General features: G+C 57.1%; 1 protein-coding gene and 1 long non-coding RNA gene across 35 annotated transcripts in view; one reads left to right on the top strand and one right to left on the bottom strand.

Moving 5' to 3' along the window:
• MAD1L1 (mitotic arrest deficient 1 like 1) overlaps positions 1–27,288 on the top strand; it is a 414,737-nt gene that overhangs the window by 226,329 nt on the left and 161,120 nt on the right. For 29 of the 34 annotated variants that reach the window (XM_024241280.3, XM_063725878.1, XM_063725875.1 and 26 more), the window contains 2 exons: positions 3,940–3,996; positions 24,844–24,932. In XM_024241280.3, coding sequence (XP_024097048.1) covers positions 3,940–3,996; positions 24,844–24,932 — 146 coding nt within the window. The remainder of the gene's footprint in view (positions 1–3,939; positions 3,997–24,843; positions 24,933–27,288) is intronic. The other 5 variants (XM_063725869.1, XM_063725872.1, XM_063725870.1 and 2 more) reach the window with 1 other exon arrangement.
• Positions 18,527–21,788, bottom strand: LOC129053686 (uncharacterized). The gene is made up of 2 exons (XR_008518470.2): positions 21,547–21,788; positions 18,527–19,303 (listed from the first exon to the last, which is right to left on the bottom strand). It is a non-coding gene; the product is annotated as an uncharacterized LOC129053686 (long non-coding RNA).

Below are 27,288 nucleotides of genomic sequence, written 5' to 3'. Positions count from 1 at the left end.
CCTCTGCCTGGAGTCACCTCTGACTCAGGGTTGTGCAGTGTCCCATTTGGCTGTCCATTTGGGAAGATGCAGCCGGTTACAAACAAGCTTTTTTTGTTTGGGTTTACATCTTTGTTTTTGTTTTTTTGACACAGGGTCTCACTCTGTTGCCCAGGCTAAAGTGCAGTGGCATAATCACGGCTCACTGAAGCCTCAACCTCTTGGTCTCAAGAGATCCTCCTGCCTCAGCTCCCTGAGTAGCTGGGACCACAGTTGTGTGCTACCATGCCCAGCTGATTTTTAAATTTTTTGTAGAAACAGGATCTCTGTATGTTGTCCAGGCTGGTCTCGAACTTCTAATCTCAAGCAGTTGTCCTGCCTTGGCCTCCCTAAGTGCTGGTCTCACAGGCATGAGCACCGTGCCTGGTTGAAACCATTTCTCTTTGTGGTAACAGAAATGTCCTTCTTTGCCTCCCTAATTTGTCCCCCAGGGTGCTAGAGTATATGTTTTAATGGAAATATAACACAATACACCAAAATGCACAGATTGTAAGTTTTCAGCCTGTCGGACGACAGAGTGAGTGTGTGTGTAACCCCCCTAATGCAGGTGAAGACACAGAACCTCCTGGGTCACACAGGACCCTGTGGACGTCTCATTGCAGCCTGAGTGACACCTGTATGTTCAGTCTTTGGTGAAAGGCGGCTCTCACTGTCTGTAAGCCGTCTGTCTTCATGGCTGGATGGCTCCTTTGATGCCCTTTGCTGTCCTGGTCGCCTCCTGGGGAGCACTCAGCTTGTCAACGTCTGCCTTCCTAAACCCAGGGCCCTGCGTGTGAGCCGAGCCATAGCTGCTCCTGCTGACGTGTGGTCGTCCTCCTGGCCCCATCCCAGGGCTGCGCTCTCACGGGAGCTGCTCCAAGCAGGCCTTGTCCAGGTACCTGAGACCAGTGCGTGAGTCTGAGTGCAGGGCTCCACGGCTCAGTCACCTTTCGCCAGCGACTCTGGCTTTGAGGATGTATCAAAAATCTCACTGGTCTCTGTGTTTCCAGGCCCTGGGTCATGTGAAGATTTCAGATGCATGCGTTCTGTTTTTTCCAGCCACTGATGGAAGTGCTAGGCTGAATGGGGCTGGTACGGAGGTGGACGCCTTGGCCTCAGGCTGATGAGCCGCTTGTGAATGAACTTGTCTTCAGGCACACATTGCTCAGTGCTGTCCTCACAGAAACCTGATGAAGCCTTCTGAAAATGCCTGCAGCCTGCCTGCCTGGCGCCGGAGGCTGTGAAGGCTGAGGTTGCTGTGGCCTGCCTGGCCTTGGCAGGACCCTGGGCTGGCCACCGTGGTCACGGCTCCACCCTGCAGTGATTCTGTGTTGGGAAGCACAGGAGAGCGGGGTTGGCCCAGGCCTTGCGCACAGCTCCCAGCCCTGCTGCTTCCGGACGGCCCCAACTCCTGTAAGCTGCTCCTGTAAAGTGCCTTTGACCTTGCGAGGTTGCCATGTGAACTGATGTAAATGGGGATGACGATGTGCCTCACCTGTAGCTGTCACCTGAGGCCGGTGTCCACGGTGCCAGCCACCTGTGTGCCCAGGACAGTGTGCCAGGTGTGGCGGACGTGGCCGGGCTGCCAGGGGTGTGGGTGGCTCTAATGGGTGCATCTCGCTGCCCAGGCCAGCTCAGAGCCTTGCCAGGGGTGCAGGCAGCTCTCATGGGCGCATCTCGCTGCCCAGGCCACCTCAGAGCCTTGTTGTTGTCCCCCATGTTTGGGGTGGTCTCTGGCCTGGTGGCTTGTGGGTGCGGGTAGACCTGGGCGCGGTGTAGGGCTGCGTGAGGAGAGCATGAGTGTGGACTGCAGCTGCCTCCCACGTGCTGAGGCTCTGCCCAGGGGCATGGGGTGCCCCGGATGCCCCGACCCAGCTCCCTGTGCCCCCGGGAGTGCCCAGGGCTGCAGCTCGGTGAAGTGCGTTGTGTCTAGGCCCAGATTGGGGGATGTCCCTCTTCCATCTGCCATTCCCAGTCCCAGCGGCTGGTGACCCCAGCAGTGGCCAGATTATCCAGGGTTCAGCTGGCTGTGAGGAGGGCAGTGTGCTGCTCCTAGGCCCCGAGGCACCAAGCTTTCCAGTGTGGGGTCCACACAGCCCAGCGTGGCCACGGCCACCTGCCTCCTGAAGACAGCGGCTAGGCGGGCTCCAGGGCCTCCCCCCGGGCAGTGTGAGGGCACCAGGCGGGGCTGGTGGTGGGCAGAGCTCAAGGCCTTCCCCTCACCCACAGGCGTTGCACAGGGGCGTTGGGCAATGGGGTCGCTCGGGTGGCCCCACTAAGTGAGGCCCCACACCAGAGGCTTGGGGGGCTCAGGTGCTTACACCTGCAGCCTCCACGGGGGCACCTGGAGCCTGGGTTTGACTCTGCTGTGGCGTCCAGAACCAGCAGGCACCAGGATGGCCCATGGGAAGTCCAGAGCCTGGCTCTGGCTGGGCCTGTCGGGGAGCTTGGGGGCCCATGGTCTGCAGAGTAGACAGGCTTGAGGACTGTGGCCTGTTGCCTCAGCCACTTTCCCCAGGCTGCGTCCCCAGGAGCTGTAGTGCCTCGTTTTCTGTCTCCAAACATACTTCCCCCATCCCCACCACATGTGCACATGCCACACACAGGTGTGCGTATACATACCCACACTTGTGTACGTGCACGTACACACACCTCCCCGCCTTGGTCTCTCCCGTTTCTCCTAGGGACTTGCCCGGTGGTTTCCAGTTGCCGCTGGGCCAGGCCTCTGCCTGCCTCTCGATTCCTCCCTCGCCCTCAGGCCTGCTGGGCCTCCACCCCGCAGATCCCACACCCTGCCACAGCCACCTGCCTCATTCCTGGGCTGGCCCTCCATCTCCTTCCCGGCCTTTCCTGTGTGCTGTGGCCTGGGGGGTCTCACAAGGCCCCCTGCCTGGCCCTTCCTCCCGGGTTCCTCTGTGCTGTGGCCTGGGGGGTCTCACAAGGCCCCCTGCCTGGCCCTTCCTCCCGGGTTCCAGGACAGAGCCACAGTGTCCTTAAGTGGTGCGGGCAGTGGAGAGCCAAGCGGGGTTGTGGGAAGGAGTAAGGAAGGGGCAGAGGCAGAGGATGTGGGGGAAGGCAGGAACTGCAGGGGCAGAGGCCCAGGGCTGGGGTCTCCAAGGTCCTGAGCCCCGTGCACCATGCAAGTCATGGGTGCAGGGTCACTGTCCCCTGCAGGGAGCTGGACCTCTGATGTCCTGGCCCCACAACCAGGCCCAGCCTTGCTGCTCCATGAGGCCTGTTAGAAGGAGGCAGCTGGCTTTTCATTGCTGGCTTTTCTACCCTTAGTGTGGGGTCAATCCTGGTGCCCTTTGGGGAGTGTGTCGGGGCAGGAGACCCTTCCTGCCTGGGTTGGGGTCCTGCTTGGTGGTGGCCATGGTGGAGGAGATGCTCTAAGGTGGGGCCGCTGCCAGGAAGGTCACCTGATTCTGTTCTTTAAGCACGAGCCTGCCAGGGAGAGTGAATTGATTTCCTCTGACCGAAAGTCCCATGCTGAACCTTTCCCTCTGTCTCTCCCCAATTCCACAGTCCCTCTTGGGCCCACCCCTGTTCACCCCATTCACAGTCAGTTTCCTGTGGCAGGTTTTTGGAATGGACCTTGGTTCTGTCAAGCCTCCCGCAGCCCACTCGGTCTCCATCTCCATAAGTGGGCTCTGGGCCTCGCGGGGTGACCACACTGGCCCCTGCCAACGCTCTGGCCGCCCTCTGCACGCTCAGTCTCCGTCTCCATCAGTGGGCTCTGGGCCTCATGGAGTGGCTGTGCTGACCCCTGCCCACCCTCTGGGTGCCCACTGCCCAGCTCCTGGGTCCTGTTGCTCCACAGGGAGTGGAGGCTGCGGGGTGGCGGGGGTTGTGTTCCCTGCAGTCCTAGAAATGGGGCCTGGCCCACCCCAGTCTCAGACCGAATCCTGTCTTGTGTTGCAGGCTCAGCTGTCACAGGCCCTGGAGGAGCTGGGAGGCCAGAAACAAAGAGCAGACATGGTGAGTCAGACGTGGGAGTGGCTGGGATTCAGGGCAGCTGGACCCTGGGTCCGGGCAGGGACACCTGTCCCCATAAGCCTTCAGGCTGCAGGTGCCAGTGCATGGCTGCCTCCTCTGTCGTCGGAAGCTGTGTTGAGCGGGGAAAGGTGTGTGAGGAGCCTGAGTCCCATCTCTACCAGTGACAGGTGGCATGCACCGCGGGAGAGCACAGCCCCTTGGGCCCCACCGCCATGTTTGTGGCAAGGGGGCAGTGACGTGTTTGCCGCACGAGGCCACGGTGTCAGGGGCAAAGCAGGTGTGAGAGCCCACGAGGGGTCTGTCCAGCAGCGAACCGGGCATCGTTGCTGTGGCTTCATGGACCCCTGTCCTGACCACACAGGACCCGAGTCCCTAGTGGGACAGTGCCTCAGCTGGGGCTCCGGCATCACTCAGCATGGGTCCTGACCAGGAGAGGGACGTCTCTAGCGAGTGCTTATCTGCCCTCTGTGAATGCGGCAGGTGTGCTTTTAAGCTGTTTTCTCCTCAGCCCACATCGGCTCCACTCTCCTGGTTTGGCTGCCTCCGAGCCTGGGTGGGGGACTCGCAGTGTGGGCCCGTGGGGGACCAGGCAGGCTCTCCTGGTTTCTGGACCTCCAGTGTCAAAAGCTTCCCACTGTTTTAGGGAACAAATGGGCTTTGCTTTTGAAGCATTTTGGCCTAAATGCAGTGTAGGTTCCCTCCATGCTGCCCTGGCCTTGGCCATGTCTGTGAAGGACAAGGACGGCCCTGGGGCATGCGTGCATGCACGTGGCTGCATATTCTGCCCCGGGCCATGCGTCAGGCTGGCCTGGGTCACAGGCAGAATGGCTGTCAGCGTTGTACGGACCCCAGGGCCTGCAGCCCAGGTTGAGGCTCCCGTCTGGGCGTCCTTGCTTGCCAGCTCGTGACTGTGAGCCGGTGTCCTGGCTCTCAGGGCCTCAGGGCTTTCCTCTCCACCTGGCAGGGGTGTGCCGAGGGTTCATCGCTTGACAGACTCTGGGGCCAGCTGCACAGCCTGTGGTGGTTGTGGCTGCGGCCGTGGTTACAGGCCCTTCTCATGGGACAGGGTTGGATGGGGTTGGAAATCACCCTCTTGAGAGGTACGGGCACCAGGGCCTAGGCTGGGAATGGGTGAGGGTTGTCTGCTGAGACCCTGGAAGAAGCTGCCTAGCGGCGCAGAGAGGCAGCAGCAGGGCACTGCGCGGGTCTGGGCAGAGCTGGCGTCTGCAGGACCAAGGCCAGGTGGGCTGGCAACAGCTGTCCTGAGTCTCTGGAACAGTCGCTGTTCACTCAGCAGACACTTAAGGACATTCCTCTTGGTGCTGGGGACGCGGCAGCCAGCAACACAGGCTCCTGCCCTCCTGGAGGCACACTGTTGCCAAGTGAGTAGTCAGTGGCCCATAGGAGAGTGAAGGACAGAACTTCCGGTGGTGGCAAATGCAGGAGCCACAGGCTCCCGGGGCCACTCTGCAGAGCATCCTGAGCCAAGCCTGGGGGACCCAACTGTTGGTGGTGGAAATGGTGGGGACAGGCAGGTCCCCGGACCCAACAGCGAGGTTAGGGGTGACAGAAGCGGGGCCCGCGGTGGTTGGTAGTCCAACCTTGTGGGCCCTGTGTGGTCACGGCAGGGCTGTGGTTTCATGGGTGGAGGAGGTGGTGATACAACCTGGTGTCCATTCGTAAAGGATGCCTGGCTGCTCTGTGCAGGGCCGCAGTGGGTGGGAACTGGCAGGCCGGGGCGGGAGACGCAGGTGCCCTGGGCTAGGACCGCAGTGGCGTGCGGAGGCGTGGTCCGAGTCGGCTGCGTTGAAGGGAGTTGCAGGTGAGGTAGAGAGCGTGGGGGCTGGGAATCAAGGACAGCTTCGGCATTCCGCCCTGGGTGGGCTCATGGTATGGGGTGGGGAGATTGAGGGTGAAGTGTGGGAGTCTCACGCCTGCCACACGTTGGATGCACAGGGCTGGAGGCTTTGAGTCAGTGCCCTGGGGTCAGAGGTGCCCATCTGCTCTGCATGGTATTTCTGTTGTTGGGAATGAGTAGGTAGCAGAGAAGTCAGAACTGGAGGCTCAAGCCTCTTCGGGGCGTTCCAGCATCCTGGCATCTAGTCTTGGGGAGCAGCCATGAGTTGGGGGACTCTCTGGAGGGCAGGTCCATTCACAGAGCCCTGGAGAAGGAAGTGTTTTCAGGGGCCAGTCAGACTGCAGAGAGGACCCGGAAGGGGAGCAGAGGATTGCCCTGGGCCCTGCGGCTGGCGTTTCGTTAATGAGAGGGGGAGGCACAGAAGGGCCTGGTCAGGGTCAGGGCCTGGGCCTGGAGCCGGGAGGGAAGATTGGCTCTACCGATGGGCAGTGGGAGAGCGGTTTATGCTGATGGGAGCCTCACTGTAGTGACGGGCATGATGTAGGGCTGCGGCAGTTGAGGGGCATTGAAAGGGGCCAGGGCCAGCAGGTTGCTGGAGCTTCCTGTCTCTTCCTGAAGGGGGTATGAGGTGGACTGGCCTGTGAGGGTCCCGGCAGTCCCGCTGAGGTTTGTGGTGTGAAGTTGGAGCCAGGTTGGGCGGCAGGCTTCGGTCTGCCATGCTCAGGTGCTTCCCGGCAGACACAGTCACGGGGAATGGGGGTTCATCAGGGCGGGTTTGCCAGGGGGGTACAGTGGAGGGAGGGAGGCAGGGATGTGACGCTTTGCTCAGTGGAGGGAAAATCAGGCTGTTGGGGGCTCCAGGACAGGCCTTTCTTAGGTCTGGGTTTTAAAATTGGAGAAATTGGAGTATGAACCACGTTTCTCTTTAGGCTGTAGAAATACTGGGGGTATTGTTGTTTTGTTTATTTTCCTCCCTGTGTTCTGCTGTGAGCTTTCATTGCTGATGTAATTTGCAGGGGAACCCATCGTAAGTGTATTGTTTAATGGCAGGTCTGAGACTCGGTTTCCATTCCTCTGCCCTCATCTGGGATGGCTCGGGGCAGGGCAGGCCTGAAAGATGCTCCTGCTTCAGTGAGCGGGTTAGGGGGCTCTGGACTGTGGGGTCTGGTGTCCAGCAGTGAGTGGGGTTAGGGGGGCTCTGTGGACTGTGGGGTCTGGTGTCTAGCAGTGAGTGGAGTTAGGGGGGCTCTGTGGACTGTGGGGTCTGGTGTCCAGCAGTGAGTGGGGTTAGGGGGGCTCTGGACTGTGGGGTCTGGTGTCCAGCAGTGAGCGGGTTAGGGGGGCTCTGTGGACTGTGGGGTCTGGTTCCCCTGAGTGCAGGTGTTCAGGAAGGATGCCAGGGCCCTCTTCCGCCTGTGTGGGAGGTTGGCGGGGGGTTGGCAGGGGGTTGGTGGGGGGCACGCCCAGGGCCTTCCTTGTTCCCAGCCCCTAGGGCTGTCGGTGCTTCCTTCTCAGTGACTGAGCTTTCTGGACACTTCAGTGAGGCCCCTTTTCCTGTTGCCTCTGCAACAGCCTGGGGTGGGTGGAGGGATGCTCCCATCTGAAGATGCCCTGTGGAGACCCTGGTGTTCTGTGTGTCAACACGCCGGCTGCCTCACTGTTGGCCTGAATTGAAACGTGCCCGGGGGCCACGCTTCTGCGTGTGCAGGAGGCCAGGAGGGTTAGAAACGGAGTTGTCTGAGCACAGGCCAAGCCCTCGGCATTATGGCTGAGCCACCTGTCCAGCGCCTGCAGCTGCCCTGGAGCGTGGACTCCCCATGTCCCACAGTGACACGGATGCCTCGGAGCTGGCATCTTGACCCGGGCATCGGCCCTTCTCTGGCTACAGTTTTGGAGGAACTGCTCACTCCAGGCCTCTTTTGTGGGGAGGGAGATGGAAACTGGTCTTGGGCCCTCAGGTGGGGTGGGTGTGGCCCCCCGGAGTGCTGGCTTCTCCGGATCTCTGGGTCTGGTCAGGGGGCTGTGAGGTGCGCTTGGTACAGCGCTGGGCTGGAGGTTTGGCTGCTTTTCAACCTGCGTTTTTTCTTTTTTAGCCCATATAATTTCTGTTCCTTATTCGTCGTACCCCGCACCGTTTAAGCGCTAATGCCTGGGCCCCAAGCTGCAGCGTTTGACTTCGAATTTGGTGGTGGGAGGATTGCCCCCAAGCAGGACCGTGATTTTACCCCTCCCCGGGTTGAGCTCCTGTTCCTGGCCCCGTCTTTTGTTTGGAGCCGTAGGCCCGCCAGATGGGCTCCCGAGGGACGAGAGGAGGGGTCTCACTGGCTCTGTGCCCCTCTTGCCATGCAGAGCCCTTCAGAGGAGGTCCTGGGGACAGCAGTGCCAGGCAAGGGGGCTACAGGCACCGTGGATGGGGCTGGCCCCTGCCAGGCATTCCTGAAGGCCAGTGGCCTCCCTCCCCTGCCCCCGCCACCGCACTGGGCTCTGCAGCCCTGGGCTCCAGGTCGCCTCTTCTCTGTGTGACCCAGAGCCCTCAGTGTCATGGCTTCTTCCCGGGGATTATAGGTGCAGGCGCATGGTCCTGTCTGAAGGGGGTCTCTGGGCTGCGGGACAGCCTGACTCCCTTTTCATTTTATGGTGGAGGAACCAGAGCGGGAGCTCGCCCTGAGCTGGGATGGCTGGAGTCACCCGGGTCTGGCTCTGAGGCCCCTCCCACCCAGTTCCCTGTGACTGGCTCGGCAGTAGGTGCTGTCTGGGGAAGGGGCTCTCTTGTCCTTGGAAAGGCTGGGGCCTAGGTGGTCTGCACCCTCAGGGCTTGTGTGGAGAAGCCACGTTCCTGGCAGGGCGGACTGCATTGCTCACGCCTTCTGTCCACAGTGGTCTGGGATATGGCCCTGGTGCCCGTCCCGTCTCCTAGCCTGCAGCTCCTTTACCTGCTATTTTCCAACCCAAAGTCATTTTGTTATTTAGGAAAGGAGAAAAGAGAGAAAAAAGAAAAACTTAAATCTTTAGTTAATTGCCAGTGACAAGACAAAGGCACTCTGACTTTCTTATTATTAATTAGCAAACCCGTACTAATTAGTAAGCATAAGTACAATTCATGTTTTTTTCTTTAAATGCAATTAATATCGCAAGGAGAGATTTCCTGGGCCATCGTCGTATCATTAGTGAACCCCCCTAATTAGCTAGGCCCGCAGTGGCTGGAGTTAGGAGTCTTTTGATTACAGCTATAAAAAATCCTCTAATATTTTATATACTTTGGGGAGTGAGGAGTGAAGATTTAATTTCCGATTTAGAGGGAATTATGCTGCTCTCAGCTCTGATTAAGCAGCATCCTCCTTGATTCCTGATTTCCCTTTGTGGCCCCTCTGCGCCTGCTCCTTGCTCCCAGGAGCACCCTGTGCCAAGTCTGCCCCACCAAGGGCCGTGGCTGCAGCAGCACTGAGGCCCGGACAGGCCACTTCCCGTCCCCCACCCTTCTTTGTCCATCTCTGAAATGGGCAGGGTGTCGAAGCCTACTCTGAGTTGGGCCTAGCGGCAGGTGCTTTACAAACAGATTCTGAAATCTGGTGACCATGAGCAGGGCAGGTCCCGTGGGCCCATGGAGAAGCCCTAGGCTCTCTGGGGTCTCCCGTGCAGGAGCTTGTGGTCCGTGTGGCTCTCAGAGCCTCTGGCTTCTCATGGGAAGGTGAGGGCACTGGTAGAGCTTGTCCTGAAGAGAATCCCAGTGAGGCCTGTGTGTAGACCTGTAGGGTCGTGCACACCTAAGGGCTGTGTGTAGACCTGTAGGGCCGTGCACACCTAAGGGCTGTGTGTAGACCCGGGAGACCTTGCCCGCCCAGGAGCTGTGTGTAGACCCGGGGGACCCTGCCTGCCCAGGAGCTGTGTGTAGACCCATAGGGCCCAGCACTCACGGGCGGTGTGGCTGGTGCCTCTGTCCTCACTGGTGCTGATACTGAGGATGGACCAGGCAGCTGTGAGCCCCTCCTCAGTGCCGGTCCTCATGGCTGTGCCCGGCCCGAAATCTGTCTGGTCACATCCACCAGCATGGCCAGTGCCTCCAGATGAATGATCATGAGAGCCTCCTGGTGTGGTAACTGACAGTACCTCATTTCACCTTCTGGACCCATCCTGCTACGCGATGAAGCACTACTTCTGACCGGAGTGCTTCGTGCTTGGGGGCATGCTGGAGGGGCTCGCTGCTGGCACCGGGGCTCACTGCTGGCACCGGGGTTCTGTATGGCTGGTGGCAGCCTCCTGATTCCTGGCAACCTGTTCAGTTCATGCTGCACCAGCATGTATGTCCCTGCGTGCCCTGGTGTGCAGGTGTCCTGAGCTTGGAGAGGCTCTTTGGGGCCAGGGATGTGTCCAGGGCAGGTCTGGGGAATGGCTCAAAGTCTGAGACTGTGTCCTCAGCTCATTCTCCTCCTCTCCAGCCCTGGAAGCGGCCTCTCCTGGGCCCCCGCCTGGGGCTCCTGCGTCCGTCCTTCCATCCCACACAACTGGTCCCTTCCCTCAGCCATACCTGTCACCTCTCTTGCTGTGTGGCCACAGGCAGGTGCTTCACTGCCTGGTCCTCAGGGTGGAGACAGGAAGGGGGAGCCTCCCTGGAGTCTCACAAAGCTAAGTGAGTTGGTGTGCTGGGAAGATCCAAGTTGTTCTGGGAAGCGATTCTGGGTGAGAACATGGGCCTGATCCTCCTCAGCAGCCCCGGGGCTGGTTCCAGGCTCGCTGCCCGTTCACCAGCTCAGGTTTCCCTGCGTCCAGCCTCATCCTCAGTGCGTGCCCCGAGGCTCCTCCACAGAGCGGAAGGAATCGTGCTGGCCACAGCAAGTGTCTCATGGAGCAATCTTTGCTTTAAATGCCTCTTGCATTGGAGGGAAGTTGTCTAATTCAGCAAGCATTTGCTGACCGCCTCTTCTAGGCCGTTGTCTGAGGGAACAGAGACCCTGTGGCTGCGCGTCTGTCTATTCAGCTGCCCCAACAGGAACGCCACAGACTAGGCTACTTAAAGTAGCAGATGTTGGCTGGACGCGGTGGCTCATGCCTGTAATCCCAGCACTTTGGGAGGCTGGGGCGGGTGGAAATCTTGAGCCCAGGAGTTTGAGACTGGCCTGGGCAACAGAGTGAGACCTTGTCTCTATTTAAAAAATAAAATAAAATAAAACCCCAGCAGACATTTGTTGCTCACAGTTCTGGAGGCTGGAAGTCCGGGATCAGGAACTGGCCGGTCTGGTGTCTGCAGAGGCTGCCTGGTTCCAGATGGCACCCTCTCACCATATCCTCACATGGTGAGATGGGCGAGGGAGCTCTGGGGTCCCTTTTATGAGGGTCCTAATCCCCTCCCTGAGGGTCCGCCTGACGGCCTCCTCGCCTCCGCAGGCTGCCTCCTAGGATTTCAGCATGAGAGCGGGAGCGCACGGTGCATGGCATGGGCCCACCTTCCTGCCGTGTGAGAGCCGGTGGGCGCTCACTGCCCTGCCCCGTCCTCCTACTGGGGGGTCTCTACCTGGTCCCTCAGCGCCTGATAGGCCTGCCCTGCCCACGGTGATGTCCCCGCCCTCTGAGCGCATCTTCTCACGCTCTTCCAAGCAATCCCTGTGCTGCTCCCCCTCCGAGGACGTCTTTTTAGTCCAGCGGAGCCTCAGCCTCCCTGGGAATCGAGCTGGACCCCTGCTGCTGCCCCTGCATCGCAGATATGCTCTTCCCTCCCTGCCCTCACGGGGCCTGCACCTTCACCATCACCACCACCATCGTCACTGTGCTGCCCTGGGTGTGGCGGTAGTACGTGCAAAGCCAGTGTGTGCTGTTGCTCACCACGTCATGAGTACACGCTTGTTGTTTACACACATCATCCCACTGTGATCCTGACAGCAAACCCACAAGCTGATTATGGCCCCAGATACTCAGACGAGGAACAGGTGCAGCCAGGATTAGTGACCTGCCCGTGTTGGCACAGGCAGTGGCAGAGAGTGCTCCAGCGTTCACACCCAGGCAGGCTGACCCCAGACCCTGTGGCCAGGGCGGTTGCAGGGGGCTTCCTCGTATCAGGCCCTCTGTGAAATCACCAGGACGGGACCCCAGGGCCAGGCATTCAGCTGGGGATTTTAAAGCATCTGCCGAATGCTGAGTGGGGACAGGTGGAAGGAGGATGCTTCCTCTTCCCTCTGTCCCCTTTCCCAGTGTGAGCACCCAGCCTTTTCAGTTTTTCCCAGTTTCCAAAGATCTTATGAGAAGATGCTGGTGATTTAATGTTGTTACCTTGCAAGGATCATCTGCATTTTGGAAACAGTAGCCTGAGAAGATGGTTTCTTAGCCCAGAAAATAGATTTCTCAGGCATAATGTCTGGACCTTGGTTGTAGAGGATTTGGATCCCTGCTTCTCCTCCAAAAACCAGAAGAAAATCTCAGTGCAGAGGGAACGCATAAGCTTGTTTTCTATCTGGGCCAGTGCCACAGTGTGTGAGCTAGCAGAGCCTCAGAGTGTGTCTGACACGTCGTGACCTTTGTGTTATTTTCTCTTTCAGAATTGTCTTAGATATTCTCCAGTGTTTTTTCCAGTAAACTTTAGAGGGAGCTTGCCAAGGTTCCTGCCAGTCCTCTTGGATTGCCTTGGTCTGTGGACTGACATGGGAAGGCAAGCTCGTCGCGGTGCGGCTCCCTTGCCATATGACCCATGGGGGCCTCTTTTGGGCGTTGGGGGCGGGGATGAGGAGAAGGTGGGCACTTCAGACTCAGAGCAGTGAAGTCCCCCGTGCATTCCACTCCACGAAACTTAGCTTGAGTCTATAATAACCACAAGAAAGGAAATCAGTTCATTTATCTTGAAAAATTATGGTAGTAATTCCGTATAGGGGAAACATCGTACCCTCATCCTAAGTACGAAGCATTTTCCTGTGATTTAAACTTGTCGTGTCTCTGCAGTGGCCCTTTCTGGCTTAAGCTTTTTCTCAGGTACGAGTATCTTCCATAAGCTGATCCCATTCTGGCCCCAGGCCCACAATGGTGGCACCTGCCCCTGCCCCTGCCGCCTGCCTCCCTGACGTAGAGCCCATGCCATCCTTGCATCCGCCTGTTCTGGAGACACTGGGACTTTCTCTTGAACTGGGCCGCCTGGGGGCTTGTTTTTGCCTGTGATTCAGCCAGCAGCCCTGGCAGACAGCCTTCCCCAAGCTCCCCCAGCAGAGTTAACTTCCACAGTGAGAGGCTTCACAGGGACAGGAGGTGGCCTCAGATGTCCTAAAAAGGCAGATGTAGGATTGGAGCTGATAGGAGGGAGGGAGGCCCTTTCTGTGGGGAGAGCTTTCAAATTCAGGCTTGTTTCTAAGCAGGGGCTCTTTATCCAGCATCCCAGGGCAGGTGCTCAGCTCTCCACAAAGCCCTTGAGGCTGCATACACATTTCCGTTACGTGCACACGTTTTTCTCCAGAGAGCAGTTGCCATCTTCAAAAGGTTTCTGACACCTGTGCCCCCTCCCCAGTGTTAACAACTGCTCCTGTTGAGGAGGCAGCCTCATTGATCCCAGTGAAGGTTCTGGAGCCCTTGGAAGCCACATACAGAGACACCACCCATCTGGCTTCCCAACGCTCCTCCATGAGTGTAAATGGGGCTGGGTATCCAGCTTGGAAGTCAGAGCAGTGGCGCTCTGCTTGACAGGTGCTCAGGTACCCAGCAGTGCTTGTGAGGCCAGCAGTGGCACTCTGGTGGGCAGGTGCTCAGGCACCCAGCGGTGCTCGTGAGGCCAGCAGCGGTGCTCTGGTGGGACAAGTGCTCAGGCACCCAGCGGTGCTTGTGAGGCCAGCAGCGGTGCTCTGGTGGACAGGTGCTCAGGCACCCAGTGGTGCTCGTGAGGCCAGCAGCGGTGCTCTGGTGGGGCAGGTGCTCAGGCACTCAGCGGTGCTCCTGAGGCCAGCAGCGGCGCTGTGGTGGGACAGGTGCTCAGGCACCCAGCGGTGTTCACGAGGCCAGCAGTGGCAGCCCAGGGCACGCTGCAGCCCTGGTGGTGAGGCCCCGGTTCCTCCGAGCACAGCTGCTCTGGTTCTGCAGCGGCCTCGTCCCAGGGGCGGTGCCTGAGGAGTCATACTGAGAAATGAAGGTGGCCTCAGGCGAACATTCGGCCGGGACATGCCCTCCGGCTGGGCTGCTTTTTTCTGAGGAGAAAGCATTTCCCAGCTCAGGCGCACATCTGTGCTCACGAGGAAATGGCTGGGTGAGCCAAGAGGGCTGTCCATGGCCCATAGGTCCATAGCGCCTGTGTCTCCTCCAGGCTGGAAAGGAAACTGGAGAGTGGACTCCACTTAAGATCCCCCCCCCAGGCCTCCTCAGGAAGCCATAGCCACTCCAGAAGCCTTCCTGGTGCCAGAGGGTGCAGAGTTGAGCAGAAAGGTGGTCTCTGGCCAGGATGCCCAGCTCTGACCTCAGCACCCTCTCATCTCTTGGAGACCTGGAGCCTCTGCCCCAATCAGCCCCGGGGAGCCCTGGGATCAGGCCCTCACATTGCAGCCAGAGCTCTGTGAGGCTCTGGGCCTCAGCCTCACCACCTCACGGGGTACAGGGTGCAGCTGAGACTCAGGGATGCCACATGAATTGGTGATGAGGTGGCGGGTGGACGTGCATGTGGGCGCCCTCACTCTGGCACTCAGCAGCAGCCTCGTTAATTAGAATTGCAGTGGGGGGAGTTACCCAGCTCCTCCTCTTGTTATTAGTTTGTGGCATTAGGGAAGGCCCCTGGGAGCACACCCTGCATCTTCCCAAATTAAACCGAATGCAAGGTCTCTATTTAAAGGTTATACTGCACAGTGAGTTTGCTACAAGGACCATTAGCATTAATGTTTCATGAAGATTGGGGCTATGAGTGGATCTGGTAGGCCAGGCCTGCACTCCAGGAGGGAGGGACCTTGTAGGCAGAGGGACATGGGACTAGCCGGTCTACACTGAGGCTGGTCCATGCCGAAGCCGGGCCACGCTGAGGCTGGTCCATGCTGAAGCTAACCTGCGCTGAGGCTGGTCCACGCTGAGGCTGGAGCTGCTGCCGGGACGTCTGTGCTTACGCTCAGGCTGCTCTCCCAGGGTCCCCACGCCTGTTCCAATTTGGGTCTGGGCAGCACACATGCTGCTGTGCGAGCTCCGTCTTCCAGGGTGAGGTGGCTCCTGTCCCGAGGGCTCCCACCCCGTGCCCGGCTTTCTGCTCCCCTCTCCCTGTCGGCCCCACCTGAAATCAACAGGTTGCTTCATCTCAGTCAAACATACAGTTGAGTTCCGTAAATGAGACCAAAATCTGTTTCTGCGAAATAAAATTGATAAACCTCTAGCCAGACTAATCGTAACTAAGAGGACACAAATGAACGCTCTTGGGCGAGAGAAGTGACAGTGGTGCCGCCATTTTCCATGTTTCGTTAGAGCCGTCCTGGTGGGTGTGAAGTGGCTCCCGTGGCTTTTGTTTGCGTTCCCCTGAGGCCAGTGATCCTGAACTGCTCACCCTGTGCTTATCGGCCACACATCTATCTTCTCTGGAGAAGTGTCTGCCCCATCCATTCCCCGCTTTGTAAATGGGTTGTTTTGTTGGTTAGTGGTAAGAGTCTGCATGTGTTCTAGACACTAGACCCTTCTCAGGTATATGATATGAGAGGCCCCTGTGAGGCAGCCCAGGAAGGGCTCTCAGTCTTGCTGGGCGTCGGGGCCTTGTCAGGGAGGAGATCACCATCTGTGGGCCTTGGGAAGGGGTGTGGAGGGGCCAGGCACACATGGCCCTGCCTCCTGCAGCCTGGTGCGGGCACAGGGTTTGGCCAGAGAGAATGATTTCCACAGACAGGCTCAGTGCTAGGACTGCCCGGAGCACATGCAGGGCCCCTGGAAGGCAGCCCTGGCTGCCGGGAATCCTGTCCTCCAGGCTCTTGCCGTGGGATCGTGGCCCTTCCCAAGAAGTCTGCCTGCGGCACTGCCCTCCTCAGCCACGCTGTGTGCTTGGGCCACCCTGGAGCGCAGCCGGGTTCTCCAGAGAGTCCATCAGGGACTAGCCTGCAGCGCTGCCCTCCTCAGCCACGCTGTGTGCTTGGGCCACCCTGGAGCGCAGCCGGGTTCTCCAGAGAGTCCATCAGGGACTAGCCCGCAGCGCTGCCCTCCTCAGCCACGCTGTGCGTCTGGGCCACCCTGGAGCGTGGTTGGGTCCTCCAGAGAGTCTGTCAGGGACTGGCCCGTGGCGCTGCCCTCCCCAGCCATGCTGTGCGCCTGGGCCACCCTGGAGTGTGGCCGGGTCCTCCAGAGAGTCTGCCAGGGACTGGCCCGCGGCGCTGCCCTCCCCAGCCACGCTGTGTGCTTGGGCCACCCTGGAGCGCAGCCGGGTTCTCCAGAGAGTCCATCAGGGACTAGCCCGCAGCGCTGCCCTCCTCAGCCACGCTGTGCATCTGGGCCACCCTGGAGCGTGGTTGGGTCCTCCAGAGAGTCTGTCAGGGACTGGCCCGTGGCGCTGCCCTCCCCAGCCATGCTGTGCGCCTGGGCCACCCTGGAGTGTGGCCGGGTCCTCCAGAGAGTCTGCCAGGGACTGGCCCGCGGCGCTGCCCTCCCCAGCCACGCTGTGTGCTTGGGCCACCCTGGAGCGCAGCCGGGTTCTCCAGAGAGTCCATCAGGGACTAGCCCGCAGCGCTGCCCTCCTCAGCCACGCTGTGCGTCTGGGCCACCCTGGAGCGTGGTTGGGTCCTCCAGAGAGTCTGCCAGGGACTGGCCCGTGGCGCTGCCCTCCCCAGCCATGCTGTGCGCCTGGGCCACCCTGGAGTGTGGCTGGGTCCTCCAGAGAGTCCGTCAGGGACTGTGCCGCTGCTTCACAGCTACCGTGATACAGGCATGAGGAAGTAAACGCAGAAAACGAGGTTTTAGGTACTGAGTGCTCTGTGCCTGGGCCGGGCCCAGAGCAGTGTCCTGTCCCCAGGCCTGGCTGTGGAGGGCTTCCCTGCCCTGTCACTGCCCTGGTGGGGCCCTGATCTGTCTGCACTGAAGTCTTGTAGGCTGGGCGCTCCACAAAGTGCCTGGGCCTCAGATCCCTGTGGTGGGGATGGCTGGGCTGCTGTGTGCTGCCTGAACAGGGGATGGCCAGGCTGCTGTGTGCGCCGCCTGATGCAGGGGCAGAGTTGCCCCTGGGAGGTGTGGGAGGTGAGTCTTGCTCTGTGACCGTTGGATGAATGAAGAATGGGCTCTCCCCCATGTCGGGAAGCGTTCAGCAGGGCCCTCTCCTTGTCCCCAGTGCCCTCTTCCTGGACCCCACCTTCCCACCTGCGCTTCCGCACGCTGCTCCGTCTGCCTGCTACTCCTTTCCTTCTGGGTCTCCTGCTGCTTCTCGCCTCTCATGGGCCTGCCCCGGGTGTGAGTACGCGTTCTACGGGTCCTCAGTGAGGATGCCTCCTAGGGGCCTGCCTGACTTCCTGCCAGCTCAGCCTCCTCCCCAGGCTGTAGGCTGCCCCAGAGATCGGAGCTTCAGACATGGTCCCGTGCCTGGGAGCCCGGGTTTCCCACCCAGGGACAGGTGGTGGTATCCCCGTCATCACGGCGAGGGCTGGAGGCACAGGTGCCTGTGAGTGACCTCTGAGAACGCTGCTGCCCCGGGCCTGTGCCCTGCCAGCGAGTCCCACAGGTCATCACAAGGAGCCCTCTGCACCCTCCACTCTCGGCTGCTGAGTCCCCAGGAGAAAAGACGTGGAGCTGGGGCTGCTGGGCGGCCGTGCCCCTGCCGTGCGGGCCTGGTGGCTGGGCGAGGGCGCTGCAGTTGGTGCCGAGAGCACCCCGGGACCATCCTCGCGTTTGCTCTTCCCCTACCTGCCTCTTTCCCCGCCTTCCCAATGGCTTTCCTTCTTTTAAATACTGGTGTGTCTACGTGGCTTCTCAAATTGGTGGACAGCAGAGCAGACTCCAGGTCTTGTCTGCTCAGCATGGGCAGCTCCCTTTGCTTCATCCTGGATGCTTTGACCCACCCCAGTACCTCCCCGTTCTGAGCTCGGCCGCACACACACTGGACATGCCTGGGAAGTGGCCATTGCCACATCTGTGCCCACTGTCTGCCCACCCGTGTGCCTGTCCAAGCACTGAGTGTGTGCCAGGTTCTGTGTGCTGGCAACGGGGCCTACATGGTTGCCACGTCTCCTCCAGGGAACGCCCCACCCCGTGGGGAGGAGAGTCACGTGCCCAGTCACCATGTGGTGTGGTGGAGTAGAGGGTGCGGTCACAGAGGAGTGGGGATGGGTACTTCCAGCTGGCAGGGGAGGGGTAAAGGAGCTGCCAGGACAGATTGTGGGGAAGGCGGCGTTTTCATTGGATCTAAATGGCGGATGGGAGCGGGGGTGTAGGCGGAAGGTGGCCCATGGACATGGATCGTGGGTCTGCCCCTCTGTGGCTACTGTCCTGGGCCGTGGGCCTGGAGGGGGATGTAGGGGTGAGAGCTGGCCTGGCAGGGAGGTGCAGGGCGGGTGGAGGACCTGCAGCATGGCTGGATGGCACAGGCTCGAGGGGGCAGGCATAGGCTACTGTGAGAATACAGTTGGGAGCTTAGTTATGAGTCTAAGGTTAGACATTAAAATAAAAGGGCTTGATTTTTTGCTCTAAACATTGTGGCATACGTCAGCATTTCCCCCTTGTTTCCTGGAAATCATCCACAAATAACAAGAAGCGTGAAAACCAAAATGGCACTTAAATTTTGACAAAACAGAAATGCAGCTGCAAACCAAGCCCCAGGCAGAGGCAGGCAGCCCATGGTGCAGGAGAGTGCAGTGAGCAGACACATCCTCAGGGAAGTCTGGAGCAGTGCCGGTGGAGACAGCTCCGCGAGGGAGCTGCTGAGTAGAACACCCTTGTTGGCAGGAGCCCTTGCGAGAGGCAGCGCCTGACCCTGGCTCCGCGGTGCGGGGGCGGGCGGCAGCTGGAACAGGGGTCCCTGGACTGGCGTGTGGTTCCAAGCTGGACGGGCGTGTGGTTCCGAGCTGGACGGATGTGTGGTTCCGAGCTGGACGGGCATGTGGTTCCGAGCTGGACGGGCGTGTGGTTCTGAGCTGGATGGGCATGTGGTTCCAGCTTGATGGGCGTGTGGTTCCGAGCTGGATGGGCGTTGTGGTTCCGAGCTGGACGGGCGTGTGGTTCCAGCTGGACGGGCGTGTGGTTCCAGCTGCAGCAGAGGTTGGTGCTGAGCTGAGGGGTCACACAGGTGCATCACATGTGCTTGAAGCCACATCTGTGGCAGAGAGAACATTTGCTCTTAGGAAAACTCACAGCGTCGTTTCTCTCCTGCCGGAGGGGAGCTACTGGGGGCTGATTGGACTCGCAGCAAAACTGTCACTGGATTTCAGATAAAAGGAAGCAGGCCTGTCCTTCCCCACTGTGAACCTGTGCACAGAGCCGGATTCAATAAAACTCATCTTCAGCAGTGAGCAGTAAAGGTCACTCCATGCATTTCTGTAAGAGCAAAGGAGAAAAAGAAGGAAAACAAGTGGCAGAAATAGTTTCACAGAAAAACAGTGGACATTGAGCAGGTGAAAATTCTATCCAGACATTTTGCCAAGAAATAAAAGTTAACGAGGCAGTAGAGTCTGTGAGGCTTGGGTGGAACGCACATGCTCCAAGAAGAGACGGTGAGGCCGGGGGGTGCGTGAGACAGGACCCGGAGGGTCTCAGGGCAGGGGAGGGGGCAGCACAGGAAGGAAGGTGACCGGATGCACAGGGAGACGAATCACGGGAAAAACTACTTGAAGAACCCGCAGCAAGAGTTCCATCTCCTGAACTGGAAGATGAAGTGAATGTGGAAGCTGGGAAATGTAAGTGCTACGTGTCATATATTCAAAAAGAAGTGTCAGGATGGCAGAGGGAGGAGAGAACATGAGGCTGGCGTCCTCGCCGTTGAGAGCTGAAGACGCAAACACACCATCTGAAGGTAGTATCAGGTGGCGAGAGTAGATCAAGCTGCGTGTTAGGCTCTCTAGAGTACCAGGTGCAGTAGACTGGTCTATCCCGAGAGAGTGACTGTGAGGGCCTGGCTCCTGGCCATGGAGCCGGGATCCCGTGGTCTGCATCTGCGCACAGCAGACCTGGAAGAGCCCGTGCTGTGCCCAGTCCAGCTCTGCAGGCCTGAGAACCAGCAGAGCCTGTGGTGAGAGCCCCAGTCCTGGGCGGAGAGCAAGAGCTGCCCCGCTCAGGCTGCCAGGCAGGCAAGGGAGGAACGGTCGCTTCCTCCAGTTTTCATTCCATTCGGGCCTCAAGGGGTTGGAGGAGGCCTGCCCATGCTGCCCAGGGCAGTCTGCTGAGTCCCTGATTCAAATGCTGATCTCATCCACAAACCCTCCCAGACACATCCAGAAAGTGTTTTGATCTGAGTACCCCAGGTCCTGTCCAGTGGACACGTGGAATGAACCGTCACAGACTGTAAAGTTAAACAGTGAGGGTGATATATCTGACTAGGTAGGTACTCAACATAGGAGATGCAGTAGGTACTGTCTAGTAGGAAAGTATAGGTATGAAACAAAGTTGAGTTATAAAAGCAACTAGGGTAAAACATGCACACTTTTCTAAGCCTCGAGAGAATTACATGCAAAAAAGTAAACTAGGTTAAAAAGGCTACAGAATGACATAGATGTAAAAGCTACAAAATCGAAAGCATAACAACATAATACAACAGAAATAGACACAAATCCAGTTATAGATGGACTAAACTCTCCTATTAAAAGGAAAGGACTTCCTGATTGGATTGCAAAGCAAAACCAAACATGTTGGAAAATACGGGAAGCAAAGGCATCCTGGTGAAGTGAACCTGGAAAGCAGGAGCTATGATCTCCATGCAGTGTGAGTTCAAGCCAGAAGCCGCTCAGAAACAAAGGTGGGCGCTTTTCACAGCGAGTTGCGGATGGGTTAGCCAAATAACACGTCACCGCTGTCGGGAAAAGCAGAAATGAGGAGAGATTCAAGGGGGAAATTGTCAAAGACGCCAGTAGCAGAATTTATGTCCTAATCTGCGATATATGAAGTGGGCAAAGAATAATGGAAAAACAGAAAAATATATATGTGCGTAAAACCCATATCCCCCAAATTAGAGAATATACTCATGTTAAAGGAAGCGCATAGAAAACATTCACAAAGATTAATTGTGTATTCGGTAATAGAGAAAGCCTTTATAAATTAAAATAAGTAGAACTAATACAACTTCCTGTGATTGCGGTGTGATGTGAAATCAAGAACAAAATCAGGGAAAAAAAGCTCCTAACACTTGGAAATTAAAAAACAAAACCCAAACAGAACAAAACACTGTCTTAAACAATTCTTGGTTCAAAGAAGTACGATCAAAAGCGCATAAGATGTAGAAAATAATTGTCATGAAAACACTTCTCATCAGAGCCTGTGGGAACCATCTAAATTCACAAGTTTAAATATTTATATCATTGAACAAGAAAGCATGTAAATATATGGATTAGACCTTCAACCCAAGAAGTCAGAGAACAAAAGGAAAATAAACCTGAGTGAACTAAAAAGGTAGGAATTTGTAAAGATCAAAGCAGAAGTTAATAGGAAAGTGAAAAATGGTAGAAATAATAAATAAGTCCAAATACCTGTTATTTGAAATAAAACCAATAAAACATATGAATTATTCACAGTTCTAATAAAAAATTGACAAAGTATCACCATCCAAAATAAGAAACAAGACTAATTACCTGGAGGTATTGACTGAGCAGGAGCATGCGAGAGCTTTCAGGCGTGCTGAGAATTCTGTGTCCTGATCTGGACAGTGGATACGTAGGTGTAGACATGTAAAAAAAGCCATCAAGCTGTGCACAGAAGATTGAGCAGTTTACTGCGTGTAAATTATGTATACCTCGATGGGAAAGAAAAGCAAAAATTAAAAAATTGAAAAGAATTACAAGTTTTCTCTGAATTCTATAAAAAGAATTATGAATTATATCTCAATTCCATTTTAATAAATTTAAAAAAATTTTAAAAAATTTTAAAAATGAACTTAAAATTTATTTTTAAAATTTAATAAAATTTTTAAAAAATTTAAAATTTTAATAAATTTAAAAATTTAAAAAGGAAATGAATGACATTTTAGGGAAATGTTACCTATCAATCCCAACTCCAGAAGAGAGAGAAATTTTAAACAGACCAATTATTGTAGAAAAACGTTGTCCCAAAATTGCCATGGCTGCTCTCCCCCACCACAAAAGGAAAGAAACAGAAAATGCATCAGGCCAAGCCAGTTTCATGGGAAAATTCTACCAGCTCTTCAAAGTGCAGATACTTTGAACACTGTGTAAACCAGTTCAGACTGTGGGAAAAGGAGGGGAAGGCATTCTGGAAGTGTACTGACACCAACAACTGCAAAGGCCTTACAAGCCTTTGTGTGTGTGTGTGCGTGTGTGTGCACGTCTGTGTGCATGTGCGTGTGTGCATCTGTGTGTGGGTGTGCATGCGCGCGCATACATGTATCAGTGTCAGTGTTAACATGTCACGAGTGAAATTCAGCAGCAGGTTGAAATACATCATATGCAGTAGGGTTTATTCCAGGACCAGCCTGTCAGCTTGATTTTAGGATATCAATTTATAGAATACCCTCTTCATATTTGCTGAAAAGGCGTTTGACAAAATCCAACATTCAGCCTTGATTAAAAACTCTTGATAAAATAGGAATATGTGGGTAATTTCTCACTGCGATAGGAAATACCTATTTGAAGCCAAAGGTGACGTGCTGTAAATAAAGTATTGGCTTCAGCTCCAGTGAAGCCACAGGCCACCTAAGGATGTCCAGTATCACAACTTGATTTTGTATTATTCTGGAGATGCTAGTCATCCAAAGTAGACAAGGGAAAGAAGCCCAAGGTATCAATATTGAGAAGGAGGAGGAAAATTGGAAAATTATCCCTCTTTGCTGTTGATAAGATTGTGTGCCCAGAGAATCAACTGAGAACTGCTGCTGTAGATTGGAATTTAGTGAAGGGGGCGGGAAACAAAAATTTAAAACCACGTCTACAAAGATAAATTAGAAAGAAGAAAAGGCCAGGTGTGGTGGCTCACGCCTATAATCCCAGCACTCTGGGAGGCTGAGGCAGGTGGATCACTTGAGGTCAGGAGTTTGAGACCAGCCTGGCCAACCATGGTGAAACCTCGTCTCTACTAAAAATACAAAAATTAGCTCGGCTTGGTGGTGTGCACCTGTAATCCCAGCAATTTGGGAGGCTGAGGCAGGAGAATTGCTTGAACCCGGGAGCTGCAGTGAGCCGAGATGACACCACTCTACTCAAGCCTGGGTGACACAGCGAGACTCTGTCTCAGAATACATATATATTTAGGTATATATTTTTATGTGTATATATATAGTGAAAAAAAAGCAAGGTACCAAATGATGTGTAGGACATCTTACCATTTTTGTTAAAAAAAATAAAGTGTGGTGGGAGGAAGAACATAGACATGTTGCTGGCATACGCACCAGCAGCCTCCGGAAGGAAGATACGCTCAAACCTCTCAACGTTGGTTGGCTGAGAGTCGGGGGCCTGTGGTGCTGGGCTTGGAAGTTGGGGAGAGGTTGCTCAGGGCATGGACTTCCGTGTTTGTTGTCTGAACTGTGGATCTTTCTTGTTAATGGACACACATAATAATTGTACATATCTATGGGATACATAGTGATGTTTCAGTACATGTAACGTATGGTGATTAGATCAGGGTAATTAGCATATCCCACCCCCTTGCACGCTGTGCACCCCCTGCCCCAGTACCCTTTTTCCAGGCTCCTGCTGGCCCCCAGCCCAGGGGGTGTTGTCCCCCCTCAAGTCATCCCACCCTGGGTGTCTGGCAGGCTTTGCAGCCTCACTGCTGGGGGCCTCCGGCTGCCCTGGTACGTGCTGGCGCACCTATCCTTCCCTCCCTGAGGCCACGCTGCCCTTCCTTTTCCCTTCGTGATGGGGTGAGCTGGGCTTTGGAGTGGGTCAGGACTGGCGGGAACAAGGTTCTGACTTGGGCCAGGGGCAGGATTTACCTCCCTGAGCCCATCGGATCCTGTCCGTGAGACAACCCAGGAGTGGTGGAGGGGCGTCTCTGGGTGGGCCTCCCTTAACATCCCCAGAGCCTGGAGCTGGTGCCTACGTAGCCCCTCAGCCTGCGCCAGCCTGCCTGACCAGGCCCCCATCTGCGCCCTGCTCTTCCTTGAGCCTTCAGTCCGTTCTGGCTCCTGGCCTCCCCACCATCTGCTGTCCCTGACGCCTCCTACCCCAGGTGTGTAAAGGAGAGTTAGAATCCACACTCCTGGCCAGGAGCAGCGGCTCATGCCTGTAATCCCAGCACTTTCGGAGGCCGAGGTGGGTGAATCACCTGAGGTCAGGAGTTCGAGAGCAGCCTGGAGAACACGGTGAAACCCCATCTCTACTAAAATACAAAAAATGAACCAGGCGTGGCAGCACGCGCCTGTAGTCCCAGCTACTCAGGAGGCTGAGGCAGGAGAATCGCTTGAACCTGCAAGGTGGAGCTTGCAGTGAGCCGAGATTGTGCCACTGCACTCCAGCCTGGGCGACAGAGTGAGACTCCATCTCAAAAAAGAAAAAGAGAATCCAGGCTCCCTCCCGGGCGGTGCAGCATCTCACGCTGTTCTGTAGAGGAATTGGAAGTAGCAGAGTAAACGACGGCTTGTGGCTGTTAAACCAAACCAACAGCAGCGTTGGAGCGTGCTCTCTCCCCAGCTGTGTGTCCGCTCCCCAGAGACTCTCACATCTGCCCTACACACCTCACTGTGAGCCTGTGCATCTGTTGCTATTCAGGAGACGGAAGTGACAAAAAAGTGAGAGAACTTGAGTTTGCAAAGTTAGAGTGCTGTCTGGCCTGGCAGCTTCAGGCTTCCGGGAAAGAGGTCTTTCCCGGGCAGGGCGGGGGTGCTGCCAGGGGCGGTCTCAGGGCCTGGGTGGCGGTTCCCCACACACCTGGGTGTGTTCGTGTCTGCTGACCCTCTGTCCTTTGCTTTCTCCTAGCTGGAGATGGAGCTGAAGATGCTAAAGTCTCAGTCCAGCTCTGCCGAACAGAGTTTCCTGTTCTCCAGGGAGGAGGTGGACACGCTCAGGTATGTCCCCCAGAGAGAAGGTGGACACGCCCAGGTGTGTCCTGCGGGGGAGAAGGTGGACACGCCCAGGTGTGTCCCACGGAGGGAGAAGGTGGACACGCCCAGGTGTGTCCCACGGAGGAAGAGGTGGACACGCTCAGGTGTGTCCCACGGAGGAAGAGGTGGACGTGCTCAGGTGTGTCCTGCGGGGTGGGGGGGAGGTGGACATGCTCAGGCGTGTCCCCCAGGAAGGAAGTGGACATGCTCAGGCGTGTCCCCCAGGAAGGAAGTGGACATGCTCAGGCGTGTCCCCCAGGAAGGAAGTGGGCATGCTCAGGCGTGTCCCCCAGGAAGGAGGTGGGCATGCTCAGGCGTGTCCCCCAGGAAGGAGGTGGGCATGCTCAGGCGTGTCCCCCAGGAAGGAGGTGGGCATGCTCAGGCGTGTCCCCCAGGAAGGAGGTGGGCATGCTCAGGCGTGTCCCCCAGGAAGGAGGTGGGCATGCTCAGGCGTGTCCCCCAGGAAGGAAGTGCGCATGCTCAGGTGTCCCCAATCCAGAGGAGGGGAGTGCGGGAGACACGTACGCCGGCAGCCTCCTGTCCCTCTCTCCAGCCCGTGCCCTTCTCTGTGTGCTCCCCAGTAGGTGGCTGGAGTGAACTCTTGCTCCTCTGCTGCCTTCCTGGAAGGGCTTTTCTTTGTAAGTCACATCCCATCCACGTAGGTTCCTCTCTGCAGGGGACACTCGTCTCTGCTGGTGTGGGCCTTTCTTTAGCAGCACTTCTCCAGCCAGCGCCGACAGCAGGGGACTCTCAGTGTCCCCGACGCTCAGAAGGGAGCAGGTCCTCCGTCACAGGGTGGCACTGGATCCGGGTCTGCAGCTGCAGGGGCTGCATGGCAGTGCTGTGCCAAGACGGCTGCACCGGAGTGTGGCTCAGAGTACAGCCTGGGCAGTGCGGCAGCCAGGCGTGGCCAGCAGCCCTCGGGCTGCACTTCAGACATGCTGCCAGCTCTCTGCCACTGCACTGTCCTAGGGCACCCTCACCCCAGCTCCTGCTTGCACACGGCACCCCTAGAGCAGGGTCTGCAGGCTGGGCTGCTTTTCTAGAGCTCTCTTCCTCTGCCCCGCCTTGTGGACCCATCAGGGTCCTCAGGCAAGAGGTTTCCAGGGAGACGCAGGTGGAGCTCCAGGCCCTGCGTCGGTGCCTGTGTTGGCACTGCCCACTGTGGGTTGAAAGTGGACGTGGGGCAACCCGAGTGTCCTGCCAGAATCCACTGTGGGTGGCGGTGGCTGTGGGCCCAGGGTGGGGTGGCAGGAGGCCCATGGCTTTCCTGCATTGGCCACTCCTCTGCTCTGAGTGTCTGCAGCAGGCCAGGCCCTGGGCATTCAGGGTTTCTCCTGGTCGTCAAGAGGAACTGAGAACAGGGGACCGAGACAGCTCCAGGGGACATCAAATGGCCCTGCAGTGAGATGGGGGTGGCAGTGGGGAGAGAGCACCCTTCCTTGGCCACACAGGTTTGGTGTGTGGGCCCCTGGACCCCCCACGGAAGCAGTCTCTGCTTCGTCACACCCACTCCCTGGGGTTCCGGTTTTCACCCGTGGATGGCCCCTCTTTCTCAGGGTTGCCGAGAGTAAAGCAGGAAAAGGGCTGCCTTTAGTCTGGCCCCGGCCCAGGAAGTGCTCTGCACGTGGCAGCTGTGATGCCTTCTAGTTTCGAGGTTCCTCCAGCGTCTCTGAAGCATTGCTCATGCATGGGCTGTGCCTTACACATCACCCTCTCTGGGACCCGCCGGAGTCTGAGCGGTTTGATTTACATCTGCTCAGCCATTCAAGTGTTCAGATACTGAGTGTGTGCCGTGGCGTCCTTAGGGCCGAGCATGGAGGCTGATGGAGTGGTGAGTGGGCCCTGACGCGCTCTCGGTCTTCATCCGCGTCTCCGTGTCTCGGGGACCTGGGGGCCATTCTTCACCTAGAGGCTCTGTCGTTACAGCTGTGAGGTGCACGTGGTCCTTTGACAGTGGGTGTCACCCCCCGGAAGTGCTTCTGCATGCGATCTTTGGGTTGATGGGGGTCGGGGGCTGTGTGTGAGCGTGGGTGTGGGGTGGGGAAAGCTGGAGACCGGGCGGGTGCCATGGTGAGCGTGCAGTCTCTTTCCTAGCAGCGATGGGAGGCACTAGAGGCTTTAAAGTGGAAGCATGTGGCTGGAGAAAGCACTTGCTGCTGGGCCTGGGGCAGGGGGAGGAGAGTGGCAGAGGGGCCGTCCCCACCACCTGCTCGCCAAGCATCGGTGCTGGGAGCCCCTCCGAAGCTGGAGTTGGCTTTTCCTTTGCAGAGATGAACAAAACATGCCTCCCACACACACCCTGACTTGCAGGAGCAGC

This window comes from Pongo abelii, chromosome 6, assembly GCF_028885655.2.
Source record: "Pongo abelii isolate AG06213 chromosome 6, NHGRI_mPonAbe1-v2.0_pri, whole genome shotgun sequence".
Taxonomy (NCBI): domain Eukaryota; kingdom Metazoa; phylum Chordata; class Mammalia; order Primates; family Hominidae; genus Pongo; species Pongo abelii.
The sequence above is the reverse complement of the archived record's forward strand: the minus strand, read 5'-3'. Positions and strand labels throughout refer to the sequence as shown.